The sequence below is a fragment of the Corvus moneduloides genome, chromosome 3 (genome assembly GCF_009650955.1).
Source record: "Corvus moneduloides isolate bCorMon1 chromosome 3, bCorMon1.pri, whole genome shotgun sequence".
NCBI lineage: Eukaryota > Metazoa > Chordata > Aves > Passeriformes > Corvidae > Corvus > Corvus moneduloides.
In genome coordinates, this window is record NC_045478.1 from 26,202,867 (window position 1) to 26,226,717 (window position 23,851).

A 23,851-nucleotide genomic window follows, 5' to 3' on the forward strand; every position below is an offset into this window, starting at 1 on the left:
GCCAATATTCATTAAAACATCCCAGATTAGAAAACAGTTCTGCTGTGGAGAAAATATTCCTTCTGTGTCTATCCTTCAAGTGGCTTGTTTTTTTCAGAGAGAAAACCAAGCAAACAAACAAAAAACACAGTTGTTGAAAAGACAAGATTATTTAATTATCTTGCAGAGAAGCAGCTAAGTATGATTTCTCATCACTAATTTTGGACATTCAGCACTAGGGAGCCAGCCTTGAAGTGGGGGGGGTTGACAGGAAACCTACACTCTTTCCCCAGACAGTGATATTTGCCTTCCCTTCCCTTTTATGTTTATTCCAAACCACATTAAATCTGAGATTCAACATGGTTTCTAGGCAAATGTCCCATTACAGACGAAAAGAGCCTGGCTGTCTTCTCCAGGAGGGCTACAGGCACTGCCAGTGCAGGCCATCCTAGCCCAAGCTCATCAGGACATTATTTTTAACCCTGGAAATGCATCAAACCAAGTTGTAGCTTGGTGTGCAGTAAGAAAAACAGGAACAAAAACCAAACCAACAAGACTACCCCCCAAACACGAAAGGAAGTACATATACTACAAACTACCTTACAAAAATAGGTGGGCAATACATGTTTTCTTCTAGTCAGTTATCAGGAATTATCAGTTGATACAGAAGCAGCTGCCTGCCTTGTTTTCATTCTCCCTTTGATGGTAACAGGACTACTGAATTTGAATTTGGCCACTGATTACCAGAACATAATAAAAAAATCTAACAGTATGTAATGGTAATATAATAGTAAAATAGTACTCCTCTAAAAAGGAATTTAATAATGTTCTTAAAGTTCATACAATGACTGAATAAGGCTGGATTTCTTTTATTGGTCTTAAATGAGAGATGGCATAAAACAAACCATGCCAAACTAACACCTTGTAAAACCACAGAGTATTATGTACACCTTACTATCTCATCAGATTCTCCCTGATTTGCCCTAGTGACAGAAACTATATGTAGCAGCTGTCAAGAACTTTTATTTATACAGCTTTTGTAGTTTCTCAAGCTCAAATGGAGTGCTTTTCATGAGGTTTTCTGCCCCTGCTATGAAACAAGAAGAGCTTGGAGAATTTCCTTTAATTCCATAGAGAGTTAACACTAGCCTCTTCCTAGCTCTGCTTCCAAGACTGCAGTGGCAACAGGCATATTTTATCAAGAGACAAATACACCATGATTACCTAAGGTGTTAGTCAGTGCCCAACATCAGAGAAACATTTAAAACAAACAGAAAATGAAAGGATTAAAGCGCTTTTAATATTCAGCACCTGGATTCAAAAGGAAGATACTGTAAGACAGGAATACTCAGGCAAATAACTAAAACCAATAAAAAGTGGGCATGTCCAAATGGGAGAAAACAGAACCAAAAACATCTCCCAGCACACAGTTAGAGAAGACAACTACCCTCATGGATCTGGTAGGTTTGGGGTACAAGCAGTGAGAAGACAACTCTTTAGCAGATAGATACAAATATTTAAGAATGAGAAAATTTATACAGGAGGTCATGATGTTTGTAAATGAAATTAAATTATACAAAAGCAGAAAGCTACTTATTTTTAAAAATATTCCCACAACCTCTTGCTTTTGCAGTTCTAAGGATGCAGAAGGAGGAAAACACCCCAAATCAGTAACTACGAAACCTCTTCCATTCCTACAAGACTGCTCGGTTTCCATCTCTAGTGTCCTTTGGTAATGCCTGAAAGATGACCAGACTGGAAGATGACCTTTCATGCTTGAAAAGTACTGGAGTTTCAGGAGCAGGTGCTTGATCAAATGTGGTTTGACCAGTTCAAGAAACCCTCTCAGCAAGTCATCCAATTACATTTGAATATTAGCAGAAAATAAACATAATGCAAGCAAATAAACCTGGTGTGTTGGACTGACCCTGGCTGGATGCCAGATATCCACTAAGCTGGACAGGGAAGAGAAAATGTAACAGAAGGCTCAGGATCAAGGTAAGGCCAGGGAGAGATCACAGAATCAATTAGGTTGGAAAAGACCTCTGAGATCACAGAGTCCAGCCTACGACTGAACCCCACCTTGTCAACTAGACCATGGCACTGAGTGCACATCCAGTATTTCCTTAAACACCTCCAGGCACAGTGATTCCAACACCTCCCTGGGCAGTCCATTCCATTATCTAATTCACCCCTTCTGTGAAGAATTTCTTCTTGATGTCCAACCTGAACCTCCCTTGGCACAGCTTGAGGCCATTTCCTCTTGTCCTGGCACTGGTTGCCTGAGAGAAGAGGCCAACCCCCATTGGGCTACAACCTCCTTTCAGGTAGTTGTAGAGAGGGATAAGGTCTCCCCTGAGCCTCCCTTTCTCCAGGCTAAACACCCCCAGATCCCTCAGCTGCTCCTCACAGACCCTTGTGCTCCAGACCCTTCACCAGCTCCACTGCTCTTCCCTGGACTCCCTCCAGCCCCTCAATGTCTTTCTTGTAGTGAGGGGCCCAGACCTGGACACAGCACTCGAGGTGTGGCCTCACCAGTGCTGAGTACAGAGGGACAATCACTGCCCTGGTCCTGCTGGCCACACTACTGCAGATACAGGCCAGGATGACATAGGCCTTCTTGGCCACATGCTGCTTTATGATCAGCTGGATGTCAACCAGCATCCCCAGGTCCTTTTCCACTAGGCAGCCTTCCAGCTACTCTGCCCCTAGACTGTAGTACTGCATGGGCTTGTGGCGGCCAAAGTGCAGGACCCAGCACTCGGTCTTATTGAACCTCATGTAATTGGCCTTGGCCCATTGTTCCAGCCTGTCCAGGTCCCTCTGCAGAGCATTCCTACCCTCCAGAAGATCAACACTGACCCGACTTTGTGGGGTGAAGATCACTCACCAGTTATTCTCACAGGCAAAACAGGCTTAACCTGGGGAAATTAACTGACTTTATCATGAGTCAAATCAGAGCAGAATAATGAGAAATAAAAACGAAATCTTAAAATCCACTTCACTTCTGAATTCTCCACTTCCTCCCCTCCCAGCCATGCAAGAGAATGACAAATGGGGGCTGCGGTCAGTTCATCACACATTGTCTCTGCTGCTCCTCCCCCCCCCCAGGACAGTCCTCCAATGAACACGTTCACTGCTCCAACATGAGTCTTTGTCCTGGCGTCAGCTGGGATTATTAATTTTGTTCCTAGTGACTGGGTACAGTGCTGTGTTTTGGATTCACTATGAGAATAATGTTGATAACACACTGATGTTTTAGTTCTTGCTGAGCAGGGCTTACTCTAAATTAAGGACTTCTCAGTTTCCCATGCTCTGCCAGTGAGCAGGTGCACAAGAAGCCAGGAGGGAGCACAGCTGGGACCTGACTTGGCCAAAGGGATATCCCACACTATATGGCATCATGCTCAGTACATAAACTGGGGGAGTTGGCTGGGAAGGGCTGATTGCTGCTTGGGGACAGGCTGAGCATTTGTCAGCAGACTGTGAGCAACTGTATGGCTGAGCACCACTTTCTTCTTGAGTTTTATTCCCCCCTCTCTTATTTTCTTTACCGTTATTATTGTATTTTATTTTATTTCAATTATTAAGCTGTTTTTATCTCAAGCCACAAGTTTCACCCATTTCCGATTTGCCTCCCCATCCCACCAGGGGCAAGGGGGTGCATGTGTGTGTGAGGGAGTGACGGCACGGTACTTATTTGCTGTCTGGGTTTAAACCACACCAGCCCTTCCCATGGGCTACACTTAATCAACTGCTCCAGCTGGGGTCCCTTCCACAGGGTTCAGTCTTTCAGGAACTGAGCGCTCCAGCATGGGTACTCCATGGGGTGACAGGTACTGCGTCCTTCACACGTCCACCTGCTTTGGTGTGGGGTCCTCCAGAGGCTGCAGGTGGATCTCTGCTCCAATGCCAGTCTCCTGCCTCACCATGATCTTAACTGCAGGCTCCAGGGGAATCTCAGCTCCATCACCTTGAACACCTCCTCCCCCTGCTTCTTCATTGACCTTGGTGCCTGCAGAGCTGTTCCTCTCACATATTCTCACTCCTATCTTTGCAGCGTCACTGTGCAGTTTTTTCCTCCTTCTTAATGTATTTATCTCAGAGGTGCTACCACTGTCACTGGTGGGCTCAGCCTTGGCCAGCAGTGGGTCTGTCTTGGAGCCAGCTGGCATTGGCTCTGTTGGACATGGGAGAAGCTTCCAGCACCTTCTCACAGCAACCACCTCTTCAGCTCCTCTGCTAGCAAAACCTGGCCACAAAACCCCAATATACTTGGATTTGAAGACTAGAATACTAGACATACCATTTGTTCTTTTATCTCCCCTTTTGCCACACCGATGTAAAATGCATCAGTTGAACTATGAAAGTGGAAGTAGACATAAGACAAGTCTTAAAAAGGGAAGCATTTACAGAAGACAATGTGCAGTAACATCTTGAAAGCAGATGCACTTTACCTGGAGACAACAGTTTCCCATTCCAAAACCCATAGCATCCATATATATGTAGTCTGGCTTAGCTGCCTTTGCTGCTTCTCCATCATCATTAGGAAATGTTTCAATAAAAGGTGATGGCGTGCTCTTATCTTTAAATACTGTGTGGAAAATACAGGCACTCAGTAACTCAGAGCGTGAGACTAAACCATTATTTTGAAAAAGAACAAAGATAAGACTGAATTTACTCACTTGGTACATTTATCACAACCTTCTCTCCTCTTCGGTGTCGAATGTTTCTGGTCAGCGTACTACAAAAGAAGAAAAGTTTTTTGAATTATATCAAATTTTCTCTTTATGCAAATATTTTTGCAGCTACCTTCTCAACAATTTTCAGGGTTTCAGAATGTCAACTTTCTATTTATTTTGAGCATTTTCCTTCAGGAGGCTTCTTTTCCTAGTTTTAAGATAGACTGTAACATATACAACACTGAATTTTTCTCCAGTAAAGTCAGTCTTATTTTGATGGACTTCACAGTACTATGCTGACAAAACAGTCAGAAGTAAAAGGCTACGGACCTGAAGAATACAAGAGCAAGTTAAAAGGTATGCTTAGTTTTTAAACAGAATGATTTTCATAGTCCAAAGTCTCACCTTACAGTGAGAAGTACATGGTCCATTTCAGAGTAACTAGGCCAAGCTACTGAGTACAGAGATGTCACTGTGACACACCTAAGCAAGAGCTGGATTAACTGTGATGGAAGCATTTAGGCACAGGATTTCAAACTGGAAACCAGTTTGCAGTAGCAAAATCAACACTTTTTGCACCATAATAGCGTGAACTACTACATAAAGTTCCTTGAATTTAACAGTGTATTTTCTTAAGACACTTTGAAAAGAAAATACAGGTCATCACAACCATTTCTGTCCAAGTCAAGTCCTTGTGATATCTGCAGCAACTAGCTACTATTCCAGTAATGCACAGAATTTGCAGGTTTGTCTAGGATATTTAGGCACAGAAAAAATACTCAACTTCTCAAACTTCACAAAAATATTCTTACCTAAATCTAGGATGTTTATTGATGGCTTCATCTGGAAAAAAGAGGGATTTTGAAGCTCCTCCTTCTACTGGTGTTGGCTTATATTCCGGCAGTGTAAACCCAGGACACCCTAACCTATGTAACACAACAATGAGATCCAAGCTGTAATGAAAACAGACTGTGATTTTAGAACGGTCGGATGATCAGATTAGTATTCTAGTAGACAACCAGCCAACAACCAGCTTCTGCAGTGGTTAACACAGCCTTTTTTTTAAAGAAACCCCGCTAGTCTATCATTAGACAGCAAACATGGACATTTTCAGTGGCTGAAGCAGGAAACTTCAGTACTGTGTGGGGTACACACACATTCTAGTGTGTTAGTGCTTGTTATTAATACTGACACGCAGCTGCATTCTGTGCTTTAAAGTTTATCTAGAGGATACAGGTTAACTGCCAAAGTAATTTATCCAGTTCTGCTCTTAACAATCTACCCCTTTTAAAATACATACTTAACCAACTCCGTAAGAATTAGTGGTAGTTTCAAGTGGTACACATATCCTAAGTCTTTTAACACTTCTATAGCTCTGGAAACCCCAGTGAGGGGAATGTCATAAGCAAAGAAAAATTGCAGCTATTAGGTGTAAAATGCTGAGAGATATGCAAGATAATCAGAATACACCTCTCCCCCTCGGGAAACTCCATTTTAAGTTTCAGAGTCACCTGAAACAAGAATAAGCTTTCAGTACAGCTGAGACAAAGGAACATTTGACAAGGTTGAGGTAAAGTAGCAGATTAGTTTCCTCCATGTTGCACAGTAAAAAGGGGAAAGATTGTGTCATCTTGAGAGGCTCTAGTATTTAGATGGTTACAAAAAGTTAGCTGATAAAATTACAAACTACTCAAAACATCAGGAAACACTCACATTTCCAAGAACATTATTTATGCTCAACACAATTTCAGTATTTCAATATTGTTTCTTCTTCCTGGTTTCAGTGTGTAAGTTGTCCTACAACTTGTAAACCCAACTTCATCACTTACCTAAATGCTACACTGTGAACTGCAGCCCTCCAGTCCTCAAGAAAGAAAACAATTTTCTGGTCCAGTAGTGAGGATTCACAAATTTAGGAACTAGGGACACTCATTTAGTATCTAAGCTAGATTTTTAAAATATTTAAGCATTTTCAAATCATTCACTTTTAACTGAGTTGTTTTAATTTGAATAAGCTTACTTCTTTACTTTTCTTCTGTCTGCACTCTAACAAGTTTTTTTGTCTTTTCAAATGCACAGATTTTATTATTACATGTGTACATGCACAGATGCACACAGGTGTACGTACATGCTGTTGTAGAGACAATGTGGCAAAAAACTTCAATCCCATGAAACCTCAGAAATACATAACCTCAGACTCCAGTCACACCAGCAGGGACTTGAACGGCAAGATAGCAAAAGGGAGAAATAATAAACTAAATTAGGCTACCCTAGGGACAGCAATCTCTGAGGGATTGACCCCTAAGTAATAAACAAACTACATTTCATGATTTACTGGCTTTCACTGAAGTCCCATGTACCGCTCCTACAGTGACGTAAAAAGTACTTATCTGTATCTACAAAGTGATGAAGAACTCTTCTCCCTTTAGTCCCTGCAAGACTGGGTCCAAAATGTTTGTATGTAAAATTTATTAAATGACATAATGTAGTTGTAAGGTTGCAGGGGAAAAAAACCCAATTCTGTAATACACTGAGAACTACTTAACCACTTTAATAAGCTCTTATTACATCTAGTACCACTAATAAAGTGAAAGTAAATTTTGTCAACAGAGTGTTCTTAAAACAGCATTCATGGGGCATTATGCAGACATTTTGGCACCTTTACTGCTAAGTCATATTTTGTATTGTTCCTCCTCTCAGCAAGAAATTTGGGCTATCACACTCTGTATTACACAAGAAACTAGCCAGTAAGGCCAGCTGCTTCTCTTCTACTGCAGAGAAACTTTTTTACCATTATAAGCATAATTACCTTCATTCGCTTCACTGACCAGGCTACTTAGAATGAATGTAATACATCTCTGCCTAGAATTATATTTGAAAGGAATGTCACAAAATACAGTTTCTCCTAGATAATGAAGTTCATCCTGAATTTAATTTCTTCAGTAACGTCTTTACAACAATAAAAAGGATGAAATCTATCCTTTCTAAGGGTATTAACCCAGGAGAGATGCTCTCCTTTCTAGATTCAGTAAGTAGAGTATTGTATAATAGAAGTACTAAGTCCAAGTGCTCCAACCTACCAGAAGCTTGCATTTAATTCAGCGAAAAAATAGTATTAAAAATTGATCAGGTTAGCCATGTTTTGCAAAACTGCTACTTATAAAGATCAAAGTTTGCAAAATAGGTAAAGAGAAACCTTTTCTATATAATTTTCTGTATCAACTCAAGAAGGCGGACTACTCTCTACTTAGCACTTTATGTTACAAATATTCAGTAGTCTCTCCTAATACAAAATCGTCACAGGTTAGAAGCAACTTAAAAATATAGAAGATACTTATTTGCTTGTCTCATGGCAAGAAAAATTTTAGGAAACATGAGTGGAACATCAAGCCAAAGTATTTTAATCAAATAATATTTTTCTCTGTTCCATTGAACAGTTTAGCTATATGCAGTAAGGAGAAGAGGAAACATGGCATTACACTTCAACAACCATCTCACCTTGGAAATGATGTCACTGTGCAAACAGCCTCATTTTCTTTGAGTACAGAAGCAGCCTCTTGCCGTCTTTTCCTCATGTTGTCTTGCACAGTGTTGAATTCAGACATGGTTCCCCCATATGGCTGTCCAGGTGTCCCTTCAATCATGTAACTTCCATATTCTGGTCTCCAGAGTGTTGGGTGACTATGATGAAAGAAGAGCGACATTTAAATATTTGTGCAACTTCAAAAAACATTAATTATTTGTGAGAATTTCAGAAATTAATACCACTTGCGAGAAAAATCTCCTATACTTGTATATTTGACAGAGGAACACAATGTACCTTGCAATGTAGCTCACCATCAGGAAGTGGTGAAAAGAAAGCAAGGCGCAGTTTGACAGTAATAGCGCTGCTGTGTAGTACAATAAGCAGAATTTGCCTACACCAAAATTGCAGTCACCCTTAGCATCTGTATCAAGCTTTGTTTTTCGGGGTTTTAACTGGAACCAGAAAATACAGATCACTGCTGTTTTTCCACAGGAGAGGATAGGGAAAAACGTCCCTGCCATTCTTACATCTACATTTCTAGTTCTTCCAAAAATGGGAGAGTGCTCCTACAGACAACAGGCTTCCCCTATACAGCCCTCACTTGCTCCTGTAGTCAAGAGATACGGGAGCAAGTGCACACACATGTATATTTTATGGGACATGGATTACTGTGTACACACAGACACAAAATCAGAGCAAGACAAAACAAGTACCCGCACTGCAACTTTTGTGGGCTCACCATTACATCCTCCTTTATTTCAAAGCATAATACAAAAAGTGCATGGACTGCCTGCAAGTCTGCTCAAAATCTTTCACTTCCTGAACCCCAGATTTATCTGAAAATATCAGTATCTGTGGTTTACAGTTTTACCAAGAGCAGACTTGAATGTTAAGCCAGGTTAACAAAATTTTGCACAGTACCATAACAGGAGGATAAAAAAAAAAGAAACTGGAAACAGCTACTCACTTGGGGTTTACCTTCTCCCCCTTGTCTTGCAGTGTTTGAAGAACTTCTTCACCACAGAGTACCAAGCGCACTTTCTTATTTTCATGGTCAAATTTTACCAACATATATTCCACCTTGTAAATAATAAAAACAAAACAAACAATTAAACAGTAAGGTTTTGTTCAGACACAAACACATTGGCACACAATTTTAAGCATCAAGTGAAAAAAAAGAAATCACACTGAACTTCATGTAAGTTTAAAAAACATCACTAACTATGAATGCAGTAGGCAATCCTAGCAAAGATGGCTGCAGGCTTATTTCATCTTGAATAAAGAATGGAAATGCCTTGAAATTTCTTACCCTCCATTTCTAATTGGAGACACTTCACAAAAAAACTCCTGAATTTGTATTTGCCTTCACATTATTTTTAGACAAGAAAAAATTAAAACATGCAAGCTATATGCAACCCACAAACATTTCACTGTCATCCCATCAGTCTCTGCTGCCGACAAAAAAAAAAACCCCAGACAAACAAAACCACCAAAAGTCGTTCTACAAGACATCCATTTACACCCATCACTTGTGGCAGCTATTACGGACTAGCACTGTGTCTCATTTTCACCACAGAAAGCCCACAGCTGTTGGTGACAGCATCAGTCCTCTCATTATGACACTCCAGCTCTTGGCATAGCACAGTGGTTTTCACCGCTGCTTGATCCAGCTTTGGTGCCACATTTTCTTCCCCTCCTGCCCAGCACCATACCTCGCCCCCACAGCTCTGCCTCCTCGCCCCTGTCCCTACTCCAGGCTGCAACCCACACTAGATCCAACAAGCTACTCGTGACAGCAGTGCTGCATCCCAGCACTAGAGAATATGTTCCTCCAACAGACATTATCTGAAAGCAGCCAAACCTGGAACATCCTCATCTCAAACTTCCTGATCTCCCTGCACACTTGCTGTCAAAGCTCCCATAAAGACTTTCAGAGTGCTACCCAGCTCAGCAACTTAACAGCTGCTTATAGCCCTTCAATACTTATGGATACACTCTATTTGCTAATACCTCTAGGTCAGAGGATGCTTAGCCATGTTCTGGGAAGTGTAAAAGACAAACCAGCTCCCAGGTGCGATGTGTTGCCTACCATGTGGAAACAGAAGTCACACATGGAAATGCATTGCCAGAGGATGGGCTTTCAAACCCTGGTTGGACCAGCAGTTACAGGCAGTGCCTTTTGTTGGAGGCTCTCGAACCACTGCCTCCAAGACTTCCAAAAATCATCTAGTCCAAACATCAATTTATAGTTAAAAATTCAGGTTGCAATTTCACAGCTAGGACTATCACTGTGCTCCTCAGTTTCATTTTCCAACACTGTCTAGAGCCACATCCCTCTGTATTTAACAAATGTGACTGCTCCAGTCCCAGGAGTTCAGACTCACACAAGATGCTCATGGTTAAAGTTGCAGCATACCAACTCATGGCAATTTCTATTTTGTACAGAAGTCTGATGAAAATAGGAAAGCAGCTTGCCAAAACACAGGGAACTTGTGCTGTATTTCACAGCACACTGTAAAGCAGATTTGTGATCTTCACGTTCTTCGGCTGCTTCAGTGTCCATGGAAGAGTTATTGCTTACTACTGTGACAAAAAATACAATCCTCTGTTGGGATTTGTGATTAAATCACAAGCAGTATTATCCAACAGTGTTTGTAATTCTACAGAATCTGATCAGAGAAACTCTGGAAGGACTCATCCAGCAATTATACACATTTACTGTATGTTTTCTAAGTTCAAATTTTAACCTCTTAGAGAACAAATGATGATTTCTAGTTTCTGTGTAGATTGCACTTTCTTGCACAGTATATTCTGTCAATTGTGTGTATTATGCCGCAATAATCTACTTCCGATAACTACAGACTATAGTAACCAGAACACAGTCGAGCACTGATTTCGTTATTACCCAGCAGCAGTCTCTCCAGTGTCATTTGACCCTACTATTGGAAAGAAAAAGGGACTTCAAGTTTCCCTACCATGTTCAACATCATCTCCTGCTTTGTAAAAGTATCATTCTCACTAGGAGCTGGCCTAATCTAGAAGGGGTATCCAAGTCCACAGGTGAGAGTCATACAGATGGATACAGAAAGGGCATCAAGCTGGACATATGCCCAGCCTCCCCCCAACATTGCCTGCAGGAATGGGTAACAGAAGGGAGAGCATAGGAACTACAGCTGCTATCGAGGGACCCAAAAATTGAACACTTGTCCACCTTTACATGAGTATGCTACTGTGATTAGCTGCCTTTCCTAGAAATCCCTCTCCAAATGTAGCTGTAATAAGCTGGTGGTGAGAAGACTGTACTTTTCTATAAACCAAATTAATTGCAAGTTTCAAAAAAAAAAAAAAAAACCAAAAAAACAAACCACGCCAAAAGTGTAAAGAAACACTAAGCCAAGAAGGCAAACCCAAAGAAATCAAAGTGCTTCACGTTTCAAGTACAGTAGAGAATATATTGCATTTATCCATTCCAGCTTTAGAAACAACTATTACTTTTGCCTCCACAAACATTGACTAAATCTTCAAAGCTTAACACACGGATGATCTTCCATTAATTTTAATGAGAAAAGAAAAAACTTCAGATGACTGCCAACAGTTCTGAGTAACCCACAGAGCATCTTGACAACAGAGGGACTGGCTGAATGGGCATCCTTAAAGAATGTAATTTCAGCTCATTAAAAGATTTAGCCTACAGCTACAAAGAAAGAAACAAATTCAGAGTTCACACACTTTTACACTCAGCTTCAGGTCATCATTCACAGACTTCTCACATGTTTTTTATCCACAACAAAGTTCAGAGAAATGCAGCCAAGCTGAGAGAATCAGCATACCTGGCAGAGATTCTAGTCCAAAGGCCAAATATAAGGGGCTTCACCCAACATCCGTAATTCATTATTTTGCTGAGCTCTTTAGAGTTCACTTTTCTCTAAAATTTTAATTAGGCTCCTTAGCAAGAAGCAAAATACACATCAGATCAAACTACTGATGCAGATGGCTGACCAGCAGCCTTGCTTAGAGCCAGTGAGGACAATGTGCCCTGTCATGGTAATGAAGGTGGCCACTTTGGACCCATGCTTCCAGTCAGTGCTCTCATCGTGCAGCAAACCCTACACATCTCTGTCTTCTGGCTGGCACATGCTGCAAGGCTGCTGATGACAGGACATGGCCTCCCAGCCTCTCCCTGCAGACAGACATGCTCTGCGCAACCTCAGTGGACTAATCTCTCCAACCACCCCTGGGTCTGCCTGGCTCGCAGAAGTTCTGTGGTACTTTACCAGGCAAAGGAACAACAGTTTGGCCAGCATGGTTGCAAAGTGAAAGCCGAAAATCCAACACCCCACCCGCATCCCAGAGCAAGCCTAAACAAATTATTGTTCACAGTTAAATGCATTAAAAAAGCAAATACATTCTTAGTTAAAGCAAATACTCAGAGTATAACAGAAGTACCCATGAGCCAACACAAGGAAAAACTGTTCTTTAGTGGGCTCCTTCCTCTTAATTACTGGCTTGCAATGTAACTTCATCTGCAGAGCACTTCCACGCCAGCTCCGCTCCACTCCATTGCCGAATCTTCTCAAGAAGCAGTATGCTCCATTAGTTTGCTAGCAGAACAGCACCCAGAATGGTGTTACTTCACTTACTATCACCTTTTCTCACAGTTGGCTACCAAGAAAATTTCAGGCTTTTGAAAATTCTTTGATACCGCCTCTGTAAATACAAGTGAGACCTTGAAGCCTCTCACTGTGGAGAACCACAACCAGTCTCTACTCATTAAGGCAAACAGTTGTGCTTGACTTGTCTGGCGGTAAAATGAAAGATGACAGCTCTCTGGAAATGGGTAAGCATGTCTGAAATTGTGTTTGAATGCCTGAGTTATTTAACCATAATTACACATATTATTTCTGCATAAAGTATGCCTCTTAAAAATGAAGGGGTATCAGTGAAACAACCCATTAGTAATAATTCTAAGGAACAAGGTGGACCGAAGCTGCCACCCACGCCACACTGCTGTCCCAAATGCAGGCTTGCTGCCCTGGGTGCAGTGCCAACACCAAGATGAGGTATTTCTATTTAATCATAGAATCTTCAAGGTTGGAAGAGACCTTTAGGATCAGCAAGTCCAACTGTCAACCCACCACTGCCACCGTAATTCCTAAATCACTAAACCATGTCACCGAGCAAGACGCAGATTCCTCTTCAACACCTCCAGGGATGGTGACTACCACCTCCCTGGGTAACCTATCCCAATGCCTGACCACCCTAATGGTGAAAATTTTTTTCTAATGTCTGATCTGAAAGACCCATGTTTCAGCTTAAGGCTGAATATTTCTTTATTCTAATTGGTGCAAAGCAAGGAACTTGGTGATAACCCACAAAAGGCTGCTAGCTCCCCTATCACCAAAGCTTTATACCATTTATATGTTTTAGCAATTGACTAGATTAACTACAAGTTACATAGTTCTCTTACTAATTCTAGCTTTTGTTGGTTAAATAATTCTCTTGCTTCTCATCCTAATTAGTCTGTATGCTCAGTACTTCTCCTGAGTGGGTGGGTTTCTTGAGTCAGTGGACCATGGTGGTGGGAATCTCTCCCTGCCTAAATTACCTTTTACACAGTTGGAACTGATCTCAGCACAGTTGCTGAGTTGGCTTTGTTACTTTCTTACTTACCTTGGGAGTTCTGCCAAATGTCCTTGTGGCCCGTAAATTCTGTGTCCTTTGCGCCCACTATCAGTAGTACATCCTTCTCCCCAAGCTTTGCTAACCTCTCTCCCTAGACCTAAGATCACTGAAGCATGTCAAGCCCTAAACCTTAACATGGCAATTCTACCAACAAGTAATTTATCTTTCTCATGCATGGATATCAACATCATATCATCGTCCAAATACTTGCCCTGGTAGTGGTCTGCTTCCCAATGTGAAAACCTGTCCTTGCACACTCAGTTTAACACCATCATGCTAACTACACAGGGAACAAAACCTATCTAATAGTTAAGAGTAAAGCCTCTGCTGTAGCATTGAACTTTAAAATCTTTTTAACATTCAAAGTGTTTGCCACGAGGTACTTCTGCCTATGAAAACACTGGTAAGCACGAAGTCTGGACCTCTGTAAGCTCAGAAGTAAGGTGCCAAGATTATATAATAGAAAAAAACCAGTTTATAAGAATCATTTGAAGAGAAGCTTTTTTTAAGAGAAAAGCAATGAAGAAAGCATTGCTGCATGCTTTCTACATGTGAAAAACAGTACCTGCATTAGCCTTGTACCACGCTCCTGACCACTGATCTCAGACGTGGATGCCCCATCCCTGGAAGTGTTCAAGGCCAGTTTGGATAGGGCTTTGAGCAACCTGGTGTAATGGAAGATGTCCTTGCCCATGGCACGGAGTTTGACACGATAATCTTCAAAGGTCCCTTACAACACCAACTATTCTGTGATTCTAAATAAATCAGATCATAGGTGACTCATGGACCAGTGCTGTTTCTCAAGGACAATCTTAATGACAGCTTCTTTCTCCTTCCACTGGACAGCTATTGCCACATGTACCTGGAGAAATTTTTAGCAGTCTCCTCACATGAACCTTCCTTCAGGCCTGGAGCTTTAAGAGAAATTGAAAATTTTTCCTGAACATCCAATGAGGTCTCATGGCTATCGTTTACTGTTAACAAAAGCCACTACCAACATTTAAGTATTTTCATGCAGTTTGCCTCATACGCTTACGTATACAGCAGAAAATACCCCTTTCACTAGTTCCTAAGCTCACTTATGGAAAAAACAATAGCTCCTCCATATATTTATTCATCAGTTAATGCATTACTAAAATACCATTATCATTAAATGACAGTCTAGAGGAGAATAAAGTTTTAATAATCTGACTGTTCAATGAAGAACCTCTGCCACAAGTTTTCAGTGTTAGATGGAAAAAGCAGATTCTATTCTGTAGGTACAAATACTTCTGACGGATGTAAAGCATAATACCCAAAGTCGGTTTTTTTGATGCAGTTATCTTCTCACCACTGCTGTGATAAACATGGAGCCACAGAACTAAACAGCTGGTAATGTACCTTTAATTAAAGGTTTACTGTCTTACAATAAGTCTAACCCCTGAGGGAGCAAATTTCAAAGGAAAGCAAGTCTGGAAGTGCCACAGAGGCTGGTTACCCTCTTTCTAGCCAGCAAGCCCCCAAACTGTGCACTGGCATGAGGCAAGGCATTTCCACACTCATGAGATTACCATGGATGTTCTCTGCCACAGAAATAATTTCAAAAATCTGCAACAGGAGAACCAAGATTAAAATGTAATGCCCAAAATGCTTAACTTTGATTAAGCAGATTGGAAGTGGAAATCCAATGAAAAAAGCATCATCTTCAACTCTAAACAAAACCAATTCATAGAAGGCATGTCCCAGAAACAAAACACAACTCATGTTTTACATTACATTGACAAAAAAAAAAAAAAAAATTAGGAACTTCTATGCCACATTAAATATTATCATAGACAAAGAAAACAAAGAGGATGCAGAGGCTCTCAGCCAACACAGCCAGCCCCAACTAAGCGCTCTTGCCTGTTCTCCCTCCCATGTGACAACATCAGGGCTGCAGATTTTTTTTGTGCACGACACAACGTGACTAGAGAACCTTCTGCACACACCCCAAACCAGGAAGCTGGCTTATTGAAAACTAAAATCGAGAAGTTATAACCATTTGCATGATTCTAAAGAAGTAAGATGTGGCGCATTACAGAAAGAAGTGTCATCTTTGACTTCTGTACAGTGTAACACCTGAGGTTAGTATTATTAAAAAGACTAGGATCATGTTAACTTTAGATTTCTGCAGCAAAGACAACTTTTTTATTAATTCACCTGTGAAACAAAATGCTCCAAGCTTCTAATTTGCCTTTTGCATCAGAAAGAAAAATAAAAAACCTGAACAACTGAATATACAACATCAACAACAAAATCTTTCCTGCACTTATCCTTCTGATTCACCCTTTCTCATACTGTTAACTAAAATAAGGCATCTGCACAGCAAGAAGAGGTCCTGAGGGAAAAAGAGGAATTACAACAGAAAATATCCCATGACAAAACCACAGCAATCCACTTGATAGCCACAGAAGGACATACACTGTGAACAGAATATTTTGTTATCAGAAATACACAAACAATAGGTAGTTTAAGCTTCTCTTACTAAATTCTGAGATTGGGAAGGAGGAAATCAATGTTCACCATGGGGGTGGGTCAATATTTATGACCAACTGCAGCTTGCTTTAGGGAAAAAAAACTCCTAAAACCCCCCCTAAAAACCACCACACCAAAACAGCCCTAAAAAAACCCAAGCAAGCAAGCAAGCAACCAACCACACACACAAAAAAACCCTAAATAAAAATCCAAACAAAATTCCACACAACAGAAAACCCCCAAACTTCCAAAGTAGTTTTCGTTCATTACAAAATTAAATTTTCAAAGAGCATCTCAGTATAAACTCATCTCAGTGAGTCTTGCACTGTCACATGCACAGTGCATCTGGCAGTAAAGCTCTCGGGTAGGTCACTGGTGCTGCACTACAACCTATACACATCTTATCACCTAGCCACTGGAAGAGCTGAGCAGAGGGAGATGAGCAAAATTATAAGCCATCATGGGGTTAACACACTGTGCATGTTTTGAAAGCAACATGGTTTACTTTAGGTTTTCCATGATGCCAGGATTAAAACCAGGCAGAAAAAGTAGTTTCATGAGAGTCAGTTTAAGTACCCAGAGAATGAATTAACATGAAGATTCTTCAAGGGCACTTATCTTGCTCAAGTCAAGATTTAACGAGTTATATTTCCATGCACTAGTGTATTCATTTTAGAGGTTGCATACATACACACTCATGGCTGTCAAGCAGCATAAGCTGATACACTAACATCATACCTTCAGATCCAGCCCCAGAAAAGCCACTATTTGAAACAGGAGGTATCCATACAAAAAGTATTAAGGAAGTTATAATCTATTTGTAAACAAGTAATTCCACTGTCCCTTTATTTAGCTCAATAAAGCTCAGAGAGAAAGAGTGAATAAGCAGACACGTGACAGATAACGAAATCATTCACGAGTGCTGCTTCCCCCCAAGTGGCCAGCAGGTGAGCACATCGATTAAGACAGCTCCATTGAGATGCATCCGCACATGCCACATTTGGCAGAGGCCATCTTCAGGAATTTCTGCATGAAAAAAATTCAAAGACATATTCTGTTTGGGGAATTTTGCTGGGGGAGTGGGAGACTAAAAGCATTTGTCTTAAAATGACAAGAATGCAAAAAAATTTCTAAGACTGCAGGCTACCATTAGCTTTATTATAGGCACAAGATTACCAGGAATAGCTTTTAGAAAGGCAATTTCTGCACACTGGTATATTGCAGCAGTTTGTACAAAATGAGAATGTGAGATCATCATAGTACTGAGTATGAATCTGTATTAATGACTTGGATTAATTTTTTTTAAAGACCACATATTATTGACATTCTGGAAAATGCAACAACTATTTTTTGTGATTCTGTTTTACTTATAACATATAAAACAAAGAGCTAGTTAGAAAGTTTCAGATAAACATTAAAGAAACCCCACAACTCACTATACAATTATCTGAGTGGTTTGGATAGATGGACAAACATCTTGCAGCACGTAAAGTTTAAAGAAACTGTAATAAACTGTCTGTTCTTGTCCATGTAAGTCGATGTCTATCTTGGCTTCAAAGCTATCATGCGCCATCTTGTTCCACAGGGCATCTAGGCTTTGTAAAATATGCAATTATCTTAAAAGGACATCTGCTCTTCTAGCCCATTAAGTTAACCAAGTTTTTTGTAAAACGAGAAATGAACATTACCTTTCTGTACACCATGATGCTCTCTGAACCTACTCCATCAATTCTGGTCCTTTCTTATCTCTTTTTGAACATTTTTATGAATGTGCATCTGTCTCTCACCAAGCTTCACTGGTTGTCTTCTAGCAAAGAGATGATGAAAACTTCATCTGTGTACTTATTTCACGCAGCTGGTGAGCTAGATTCACCATTGCTATAAAATGCCCTAGATTTTGTTCCTGGTTTTTAATGGGTGACAGACAAACTGGAGCCTCAAACTGCGTGCATATGAACCCAAATTCACTTCCTTAATATGCAGCAATAATTTTACCAGTCTGAAGTTCTACAAGCTGTAATGTAACATCTCTGATCATATAATTTACACCTTGCTACTGCCCTGGAAAAACCCAAAAATGTAACAGGCTAGAAACTGTAACAAGACATTAATGCAATAGGTAGCTTCCTGGGAAGAATCACTCAAGAGGAAATAGAGCTCTTTTCACAGCCTAACCTTTCATTACGAAAAAGGAGAAAGCTTTCAAGAGAGTCATGCATCTTCTATCAGAAGCAACACCTTTGGGACATTCTGGTAAGAAACCTCTGGCCTCTCGTAGCTCCTGAGAAGGGCTACTTTGCTTCTTGCATGAGGAAGTGCTCATTAGCACATGCTCATTTTAGTTCTCATTTAACTTATTTACAAGGTATAATTAAAAAACTAAAGGATAAGGAGGGGAATAAATTGAGTGTACAGGACAAAGATCAAAAGAAGCTTAAAAAGGACTGAGGTAAAAGGAAGGAAAGAAAACAAAATCTAACTAGAATTAACTCAGTAAGATTTCAACTTGCAAGCAGTGCAGCAGTACATTTTTCTTGCTGCCTCATACACAGCATTATCGAATCTATTTAAAGGCCTCCAAATTTCACTTCAAGTTTCCATTAAGAAAACAAATTTTAAAAAGTTGAAGATGCTTATTGTATGCTAGCTCCCCACTTTGATGGGAACAAGACTCATACACAACAAAAGAGTCATTACGTCCAATTTCACTAAACAAGGCTGAGCAAGTCAGATTCCCACTTCACTCACATGTACTTTAAAATAAACTGTCATGTTTTGCCCATGCTTGCTTTCTACATATCTTCCTTCTGAGATATCCCTCTGGCAAACCTTTCTTAAACTTTCTTATGCTGAAAGCTTCTCCTCAGTATTTACAGACTGTGGAAGACAAGTATTACATGCACATGTGCATACATATGTAAACATAGTTCGGTGTGAAATGCTGTGACTCGTGGTTGTGTGTACGCTCAGCACAAAGCAGCAGCAGTGAGCCTTGCCAAGGGCCAGCCATTCCACTTGTCTGATCCGAGTGTCCGCATAAAGCTCCAAAGGGAAATTTAAGCAACATCCGTCAGAGGAATGCAATCAGCAGACAAGAGGCACTGAACAGCACAGGAGACAAGTAATGCACTGGCACAGAAAGGAGCTTTTTGGGACAAAACCTGGGAAGCTGCAGAATAGGCTAGCATCTGCCAAGCTGCACAAATTAATAGTTTCACATAGTATCTGCTAACTCTACTGGAGTACTGAAAAGTTGCAGGTTTTTGCTTCTGCTGCACAAAAATAAAAAAATAAACAACGATTACAACTCTGCAACCCCAAAGTCAAGCATACATTATTGGATGGAAGAGCAAGATGAGAACACAAGGAAATCGTACTTGTTAGCACGACAGGGTCTCACCAGCAGATGTAATTGTTGCCCAAACTTTGTGAGCATTAAGGCAATGAGAGTAAGGGTTTGATGACGGATAATAAGATAGTTCACTCTATTGTATTCTCCACAGTCAGGAGAAGTCAAGCATAAACAGGGAGGTCAACCGTCAGTTTTAAATGAGGTAGAAGGATGATTAAGAGGCAGAGGACCTTCACTTGCAAATACAGATTTAAGGAGACCTTTAGAAAGTTTTTTTTTAAAGCAACTCTTACTCTGTTACACTCATATTTGACTGGCTTTTATTTTTTACCATTACAAAGGCTTCATGGTTGTGGAAAACAGAGTAAAAAAGGACTTACCTCAAAACAGACAACAGCTCTTGGTTCTATTAACCCTGCAAGCAATAAAAGAGCTAACTTTTCAAAAGGCAGCAGAACTAGTGGTTTGACCTTTCCAGCTCTTTACTCAGGAGAGGATGGGAGCACTAGGGAATGCTACCCCGCAATGTAAGCTGTGATGCTGTCCCACTCCCTTCAAAACAGATGCCACCACCATGCTCTGTTAGCACTTAGCCTTAACACTTCTGTCTGGCACCCAAGAAACAGCACATGAGGATTCCCCACAGTTTCATTCCTTTGGAACTCCAGGGAATGGAGTCCCTAGGAGGTTACAAGCACCCCAAAGGACCCACACAGTTCTGTAATGAGTCTTACAACACGCAGGGCAAAGTGGGAGTCCTGTTGAAAACAAAACCAAAGCAAAGGCTGGTATCTACAGTCATGAGCAAACACAGTATTTCCTTTTCACAATGGCATCACCTAGATGAGGAACAACCTTTAAAGTATTCACATATATGCCCTGAAAGACAAACTCAGTATGTGCTACTGAAGTTGGGTTTTTTCTCATAAACATTCCTTAAAAAAAATTTAAAAATACATTTTTCACTAAACACAGTCACAGAAACGTCTCTTGAACACAAAAGTAATTTTGTTTATTCTGATTTTATCTCTACCATTACATGAGGGCTGTCATCTCCATTCTTCATTTCTATCTTCAACAAGTTTTTAAAACAATTAAACACCCTCAGGCTATGACTTTTTACATGAAGGTCAAAGTGCACAAAAGACTTTTTATGAAAACTGTCCAATTAGTCAGTTGATTCATCTAAGCTGCATATAAATGTGGCACCACTTTCTAACAACTGAGAGGAAAAATGGAAAACAAACGTACTGCCCTCTGCATTAGCCTATCTACAGCACAGCTCCAGTAAGTTATGGACCGAGGTATGGTTTTGTGTTTGCACAAGAGCAGACTGGCTACAAGTACCTGGGCCTTTAACACACTCCTAAATGCTGTGTTACATAAAAATATATAACTGCATAACACAGCAGAACAAAGTTGCCACACCTAAGTTTATCAGCGTTTGCTAAAATGAAGAGGTAGACAACGACCCAGGTTACCTGACCTCCTCTGAATGTTCACAGACATTTCTAATACAGCTCTCAGTTCCTTATCAAAATCACATCTGTAAATGATACTGCTCTTAAAATCCTGCCTCTTGCCATGCTGCAGCATGGTAGAAGAAAACTGTGAATCTCCTTTAACACAACGCTCCACTATTTACCCAGCATAACCACTTTGTTCAGTATGGTCCCCAGGCCAAAGGAAGAATGAGGCTCCCAGAGTCCAGTCTCACCATACGGCTAAGATTACCAAGTGATCAGCTGCGGGTGCGGCAGGCACTGGTCGTACTTTCCTCCACACACTCCTGCTACTTTCCTTACATTAAGCAGAGCTTGTTGGGTCTACCTGTGAAAGAGCTGAAGCTCTGCTGAGAAAACCAACCACCCTAAAAAACTGAATGGAAGTAGTTTTCTGCTGGGTTAACTTTTTGAACTCAGATGGCCAGTAACAACACAAGGCAGGCAGCAGAAATGTGAGCCTGGAACACAGGGAGGGAAGCTGAACCAGCTTCCTAGTGGGTCAGCCTTAGCTATCTTGTGAAATCTCACTCTGAGAAAGCAAGGACAATTAAAATCTAACACCCATTGAAAAACGAGTACCATCTCTTAAAGATTAATGAGGAAACCCTCTAGCCAAGTCTCAGAGCAACAGGAAGACTCTGTCTATATTCCTGGACTCAAGACTGTGAGGGTGTTTTGTCAGCATAACTTCAGTCATACAAGACATGTGGAAACACAAACATCAGACAAGGATAGATAAAAAAAGTATACTTAAACTTCCTGAGTCCACACCACTCTAGCTGCAAAACCCTGTGGTGTAGACTATACATGCTTTCATTAAACAAATTTCAGTAGCCAAGCCCCCACTCACTCATGGAAGCAGCTCCCATGTGCTGACGTTTGCCCTGCTGTTAAGTGAATTATGACAGGGGTTAATTTAAAAAAGAACAGACTTTAAGAGACAAGTTCTATCAAGGCGCACACAGTGAACAGCATTTTCCTCTGTGAAAGAGCATGTGTGAATAGCTGCTACTACTGGAATAAAGTTTTCTCACAAATGCCTTTGCTGCTCAGAAAGCAATCTGTGCATGAGACAGAGATGCAATGTATCCGGGTCTGCTCTTCCAACTTCCCTGCAACCTCATCTAGGACAGTTCAAATGACCAGTGCGGGATCTCACCAACACCACAGACAAGGAGAGCTTCTAGTTCAGCTCACGTGAAGCTGCTCCCTGTCTCCTGGGGAACTGATCAATGGAGGAGGCAGCCTTTGCTCCTCGCAGAGTGCTGTCAGGCTATGGCACAATTGAGCGCAGGTTTACAAGGCAACACACCTAAGACTAAAGTTACAGTCCTCGGGCACAAAGCACCTGTAACAGTGTTCAAGTCATGACCCGAGCGATCATCCTGATCCTTGTTCAGAAGGCAGCCTGACAGGTACCAAACGCCCAGGAAACTCTGGGGTAAAGCAGGGCTCAGCAAGTCCCTTTCACACAGGGATACAGGAGGAACACGGCGCGCGGCGACAGAGCCGCCACTGCAGAGCCGCCCGCCCATCCCCGGTCCTGCTTTCCTCCCAAAAACTGAGTCTGAGTCCAAGGCACTCGAGGCATAAACACGCTTTACTCAGACTCATCAAGAGAGCATAAACAGACTCCGGAGAAGGAGCGAGTGCTGCTGAGCAACACCGCCCCGGGAATACACCTCCCGAGGGGCTGCCCGGGCAACCGACTGGTGCCAGGCGGAAACACTGAAAGTTGTCCTAGCGCTTCAGAACCGCGGGTGATAGCGGGGCAGCCGTGCTGCGCAACGAAATGCGGCGAGCGCGTGTGTGTGTGCGCGAGGTAAACAAAGCCCCGCCGGGCAGCCCGCAACGTCCCCTCCCGCCGAGCGACCGCGGCCGAGCGGCCGGGCCCGCTCCGGGGCACCACGGCCGGCACGGCCCGACCCGCGCCGCACCGAACGGCACCTGCGCCCGCGCCAGGGGTCGGCGGAGGCCACGGCGGAGGCCGCGCCGGCAGGGGTTCACCCACCTCGTCGCCCCACTTGAGCACGTCCTTGTGGCGGTCGCGCAGGGCGCGGTAGATGTGGAGGAACTGGAGGATGCCGTGCCGCCGCACGTGCTCCGCGTACCGCCGCGTCTCCTCCCAGCTCAGCGGCGAGCCCTGCGACAGCAGCCCCATGCCGGCCGGGAGGGAGGGAGGGAGGCCAGGGAAGCGAGCGGAGCCGGAGCGGAGCGAGTGCGCCCGTGCGCGGTGCTCTCGGGGCCGCGGGTGCGCTCGCTGCCGCGGCGGCGGGACCGAGCCCGGCGCCGCACGTGACGGCGGCCGCGCGTCACGCCGTGACTCAGCACTTTCCGCCGGCAGGCGCCGCCCCCGCCGTGCCGAGTGCGGGGCTGAGCGCGGCCTGGCGGCCCCGGGGCGCCCCAGGCGCGGAGCCGCCGGGGAAGGAGGGGAGGGAACGTCCCCGGGGAAGCGAAACCCGGGGAGCCACGGCGTCGGCAGTGCCCGTGAGCGCCGCTGCTCCGAACGCCCGGCGCACGCCCCGGGCACGCGGGAGGAGGCGCCGCTCGCCTGCGCGAGGCGACATGGCGGCGGGACGGTGTCCCCGGCCCGGCGGGGCAGGACGCGCCACGTCCGGCCGGGCCGGTGTTC

The 23,851-nt window shown here is 42.5% G+C and overlaps 1 protein-coding gene across 2 annotated transcripts in view; it reads right to left on the reverse strand.

Annotated features, from left to right (window-relative positions):
- Positions 1-23,506, reverse strand: part of GCLC (glutamate-cysteine ligase catalytic subunit) — a 37,114-nt gene extending 13,608 nt beyond the window's left edge. For both annotated transcript variants that reach the window (XM_032104642.1, XM_032104641.1), the window contains exons 1-6: positions 23,231-23,506; positions 9,155-9,267; positions 8,160-8,342; positions 5,474-5,587; positions 4,665-4,723; positions 4,437-4,573 (exon numbers count right to left, since the gene is read on the reverse strand). In XM_032104642.1, coding sequence (XP_031960533.1) covers positions 4,437-4,573; positions 4,665-4,723; positions 5,474-5,587; positions 8,160-8,342; positions 9,155-9,267; positions 23,231-23,380 — 756 coding nt within the window. In that variant the 5' untranslated portion in view covers positions 23,381-23,506. The remainder of the gene's footprint in view (positions 1-4,436; positions 4,574-4,664; positions 4,724-5,473; positions 5,588-8,159; positions 8,343-9,154; positions 9,268-23,230) is intronic.
- Positions 23,507-23,851: the final 345 nt, after the last annotated feature.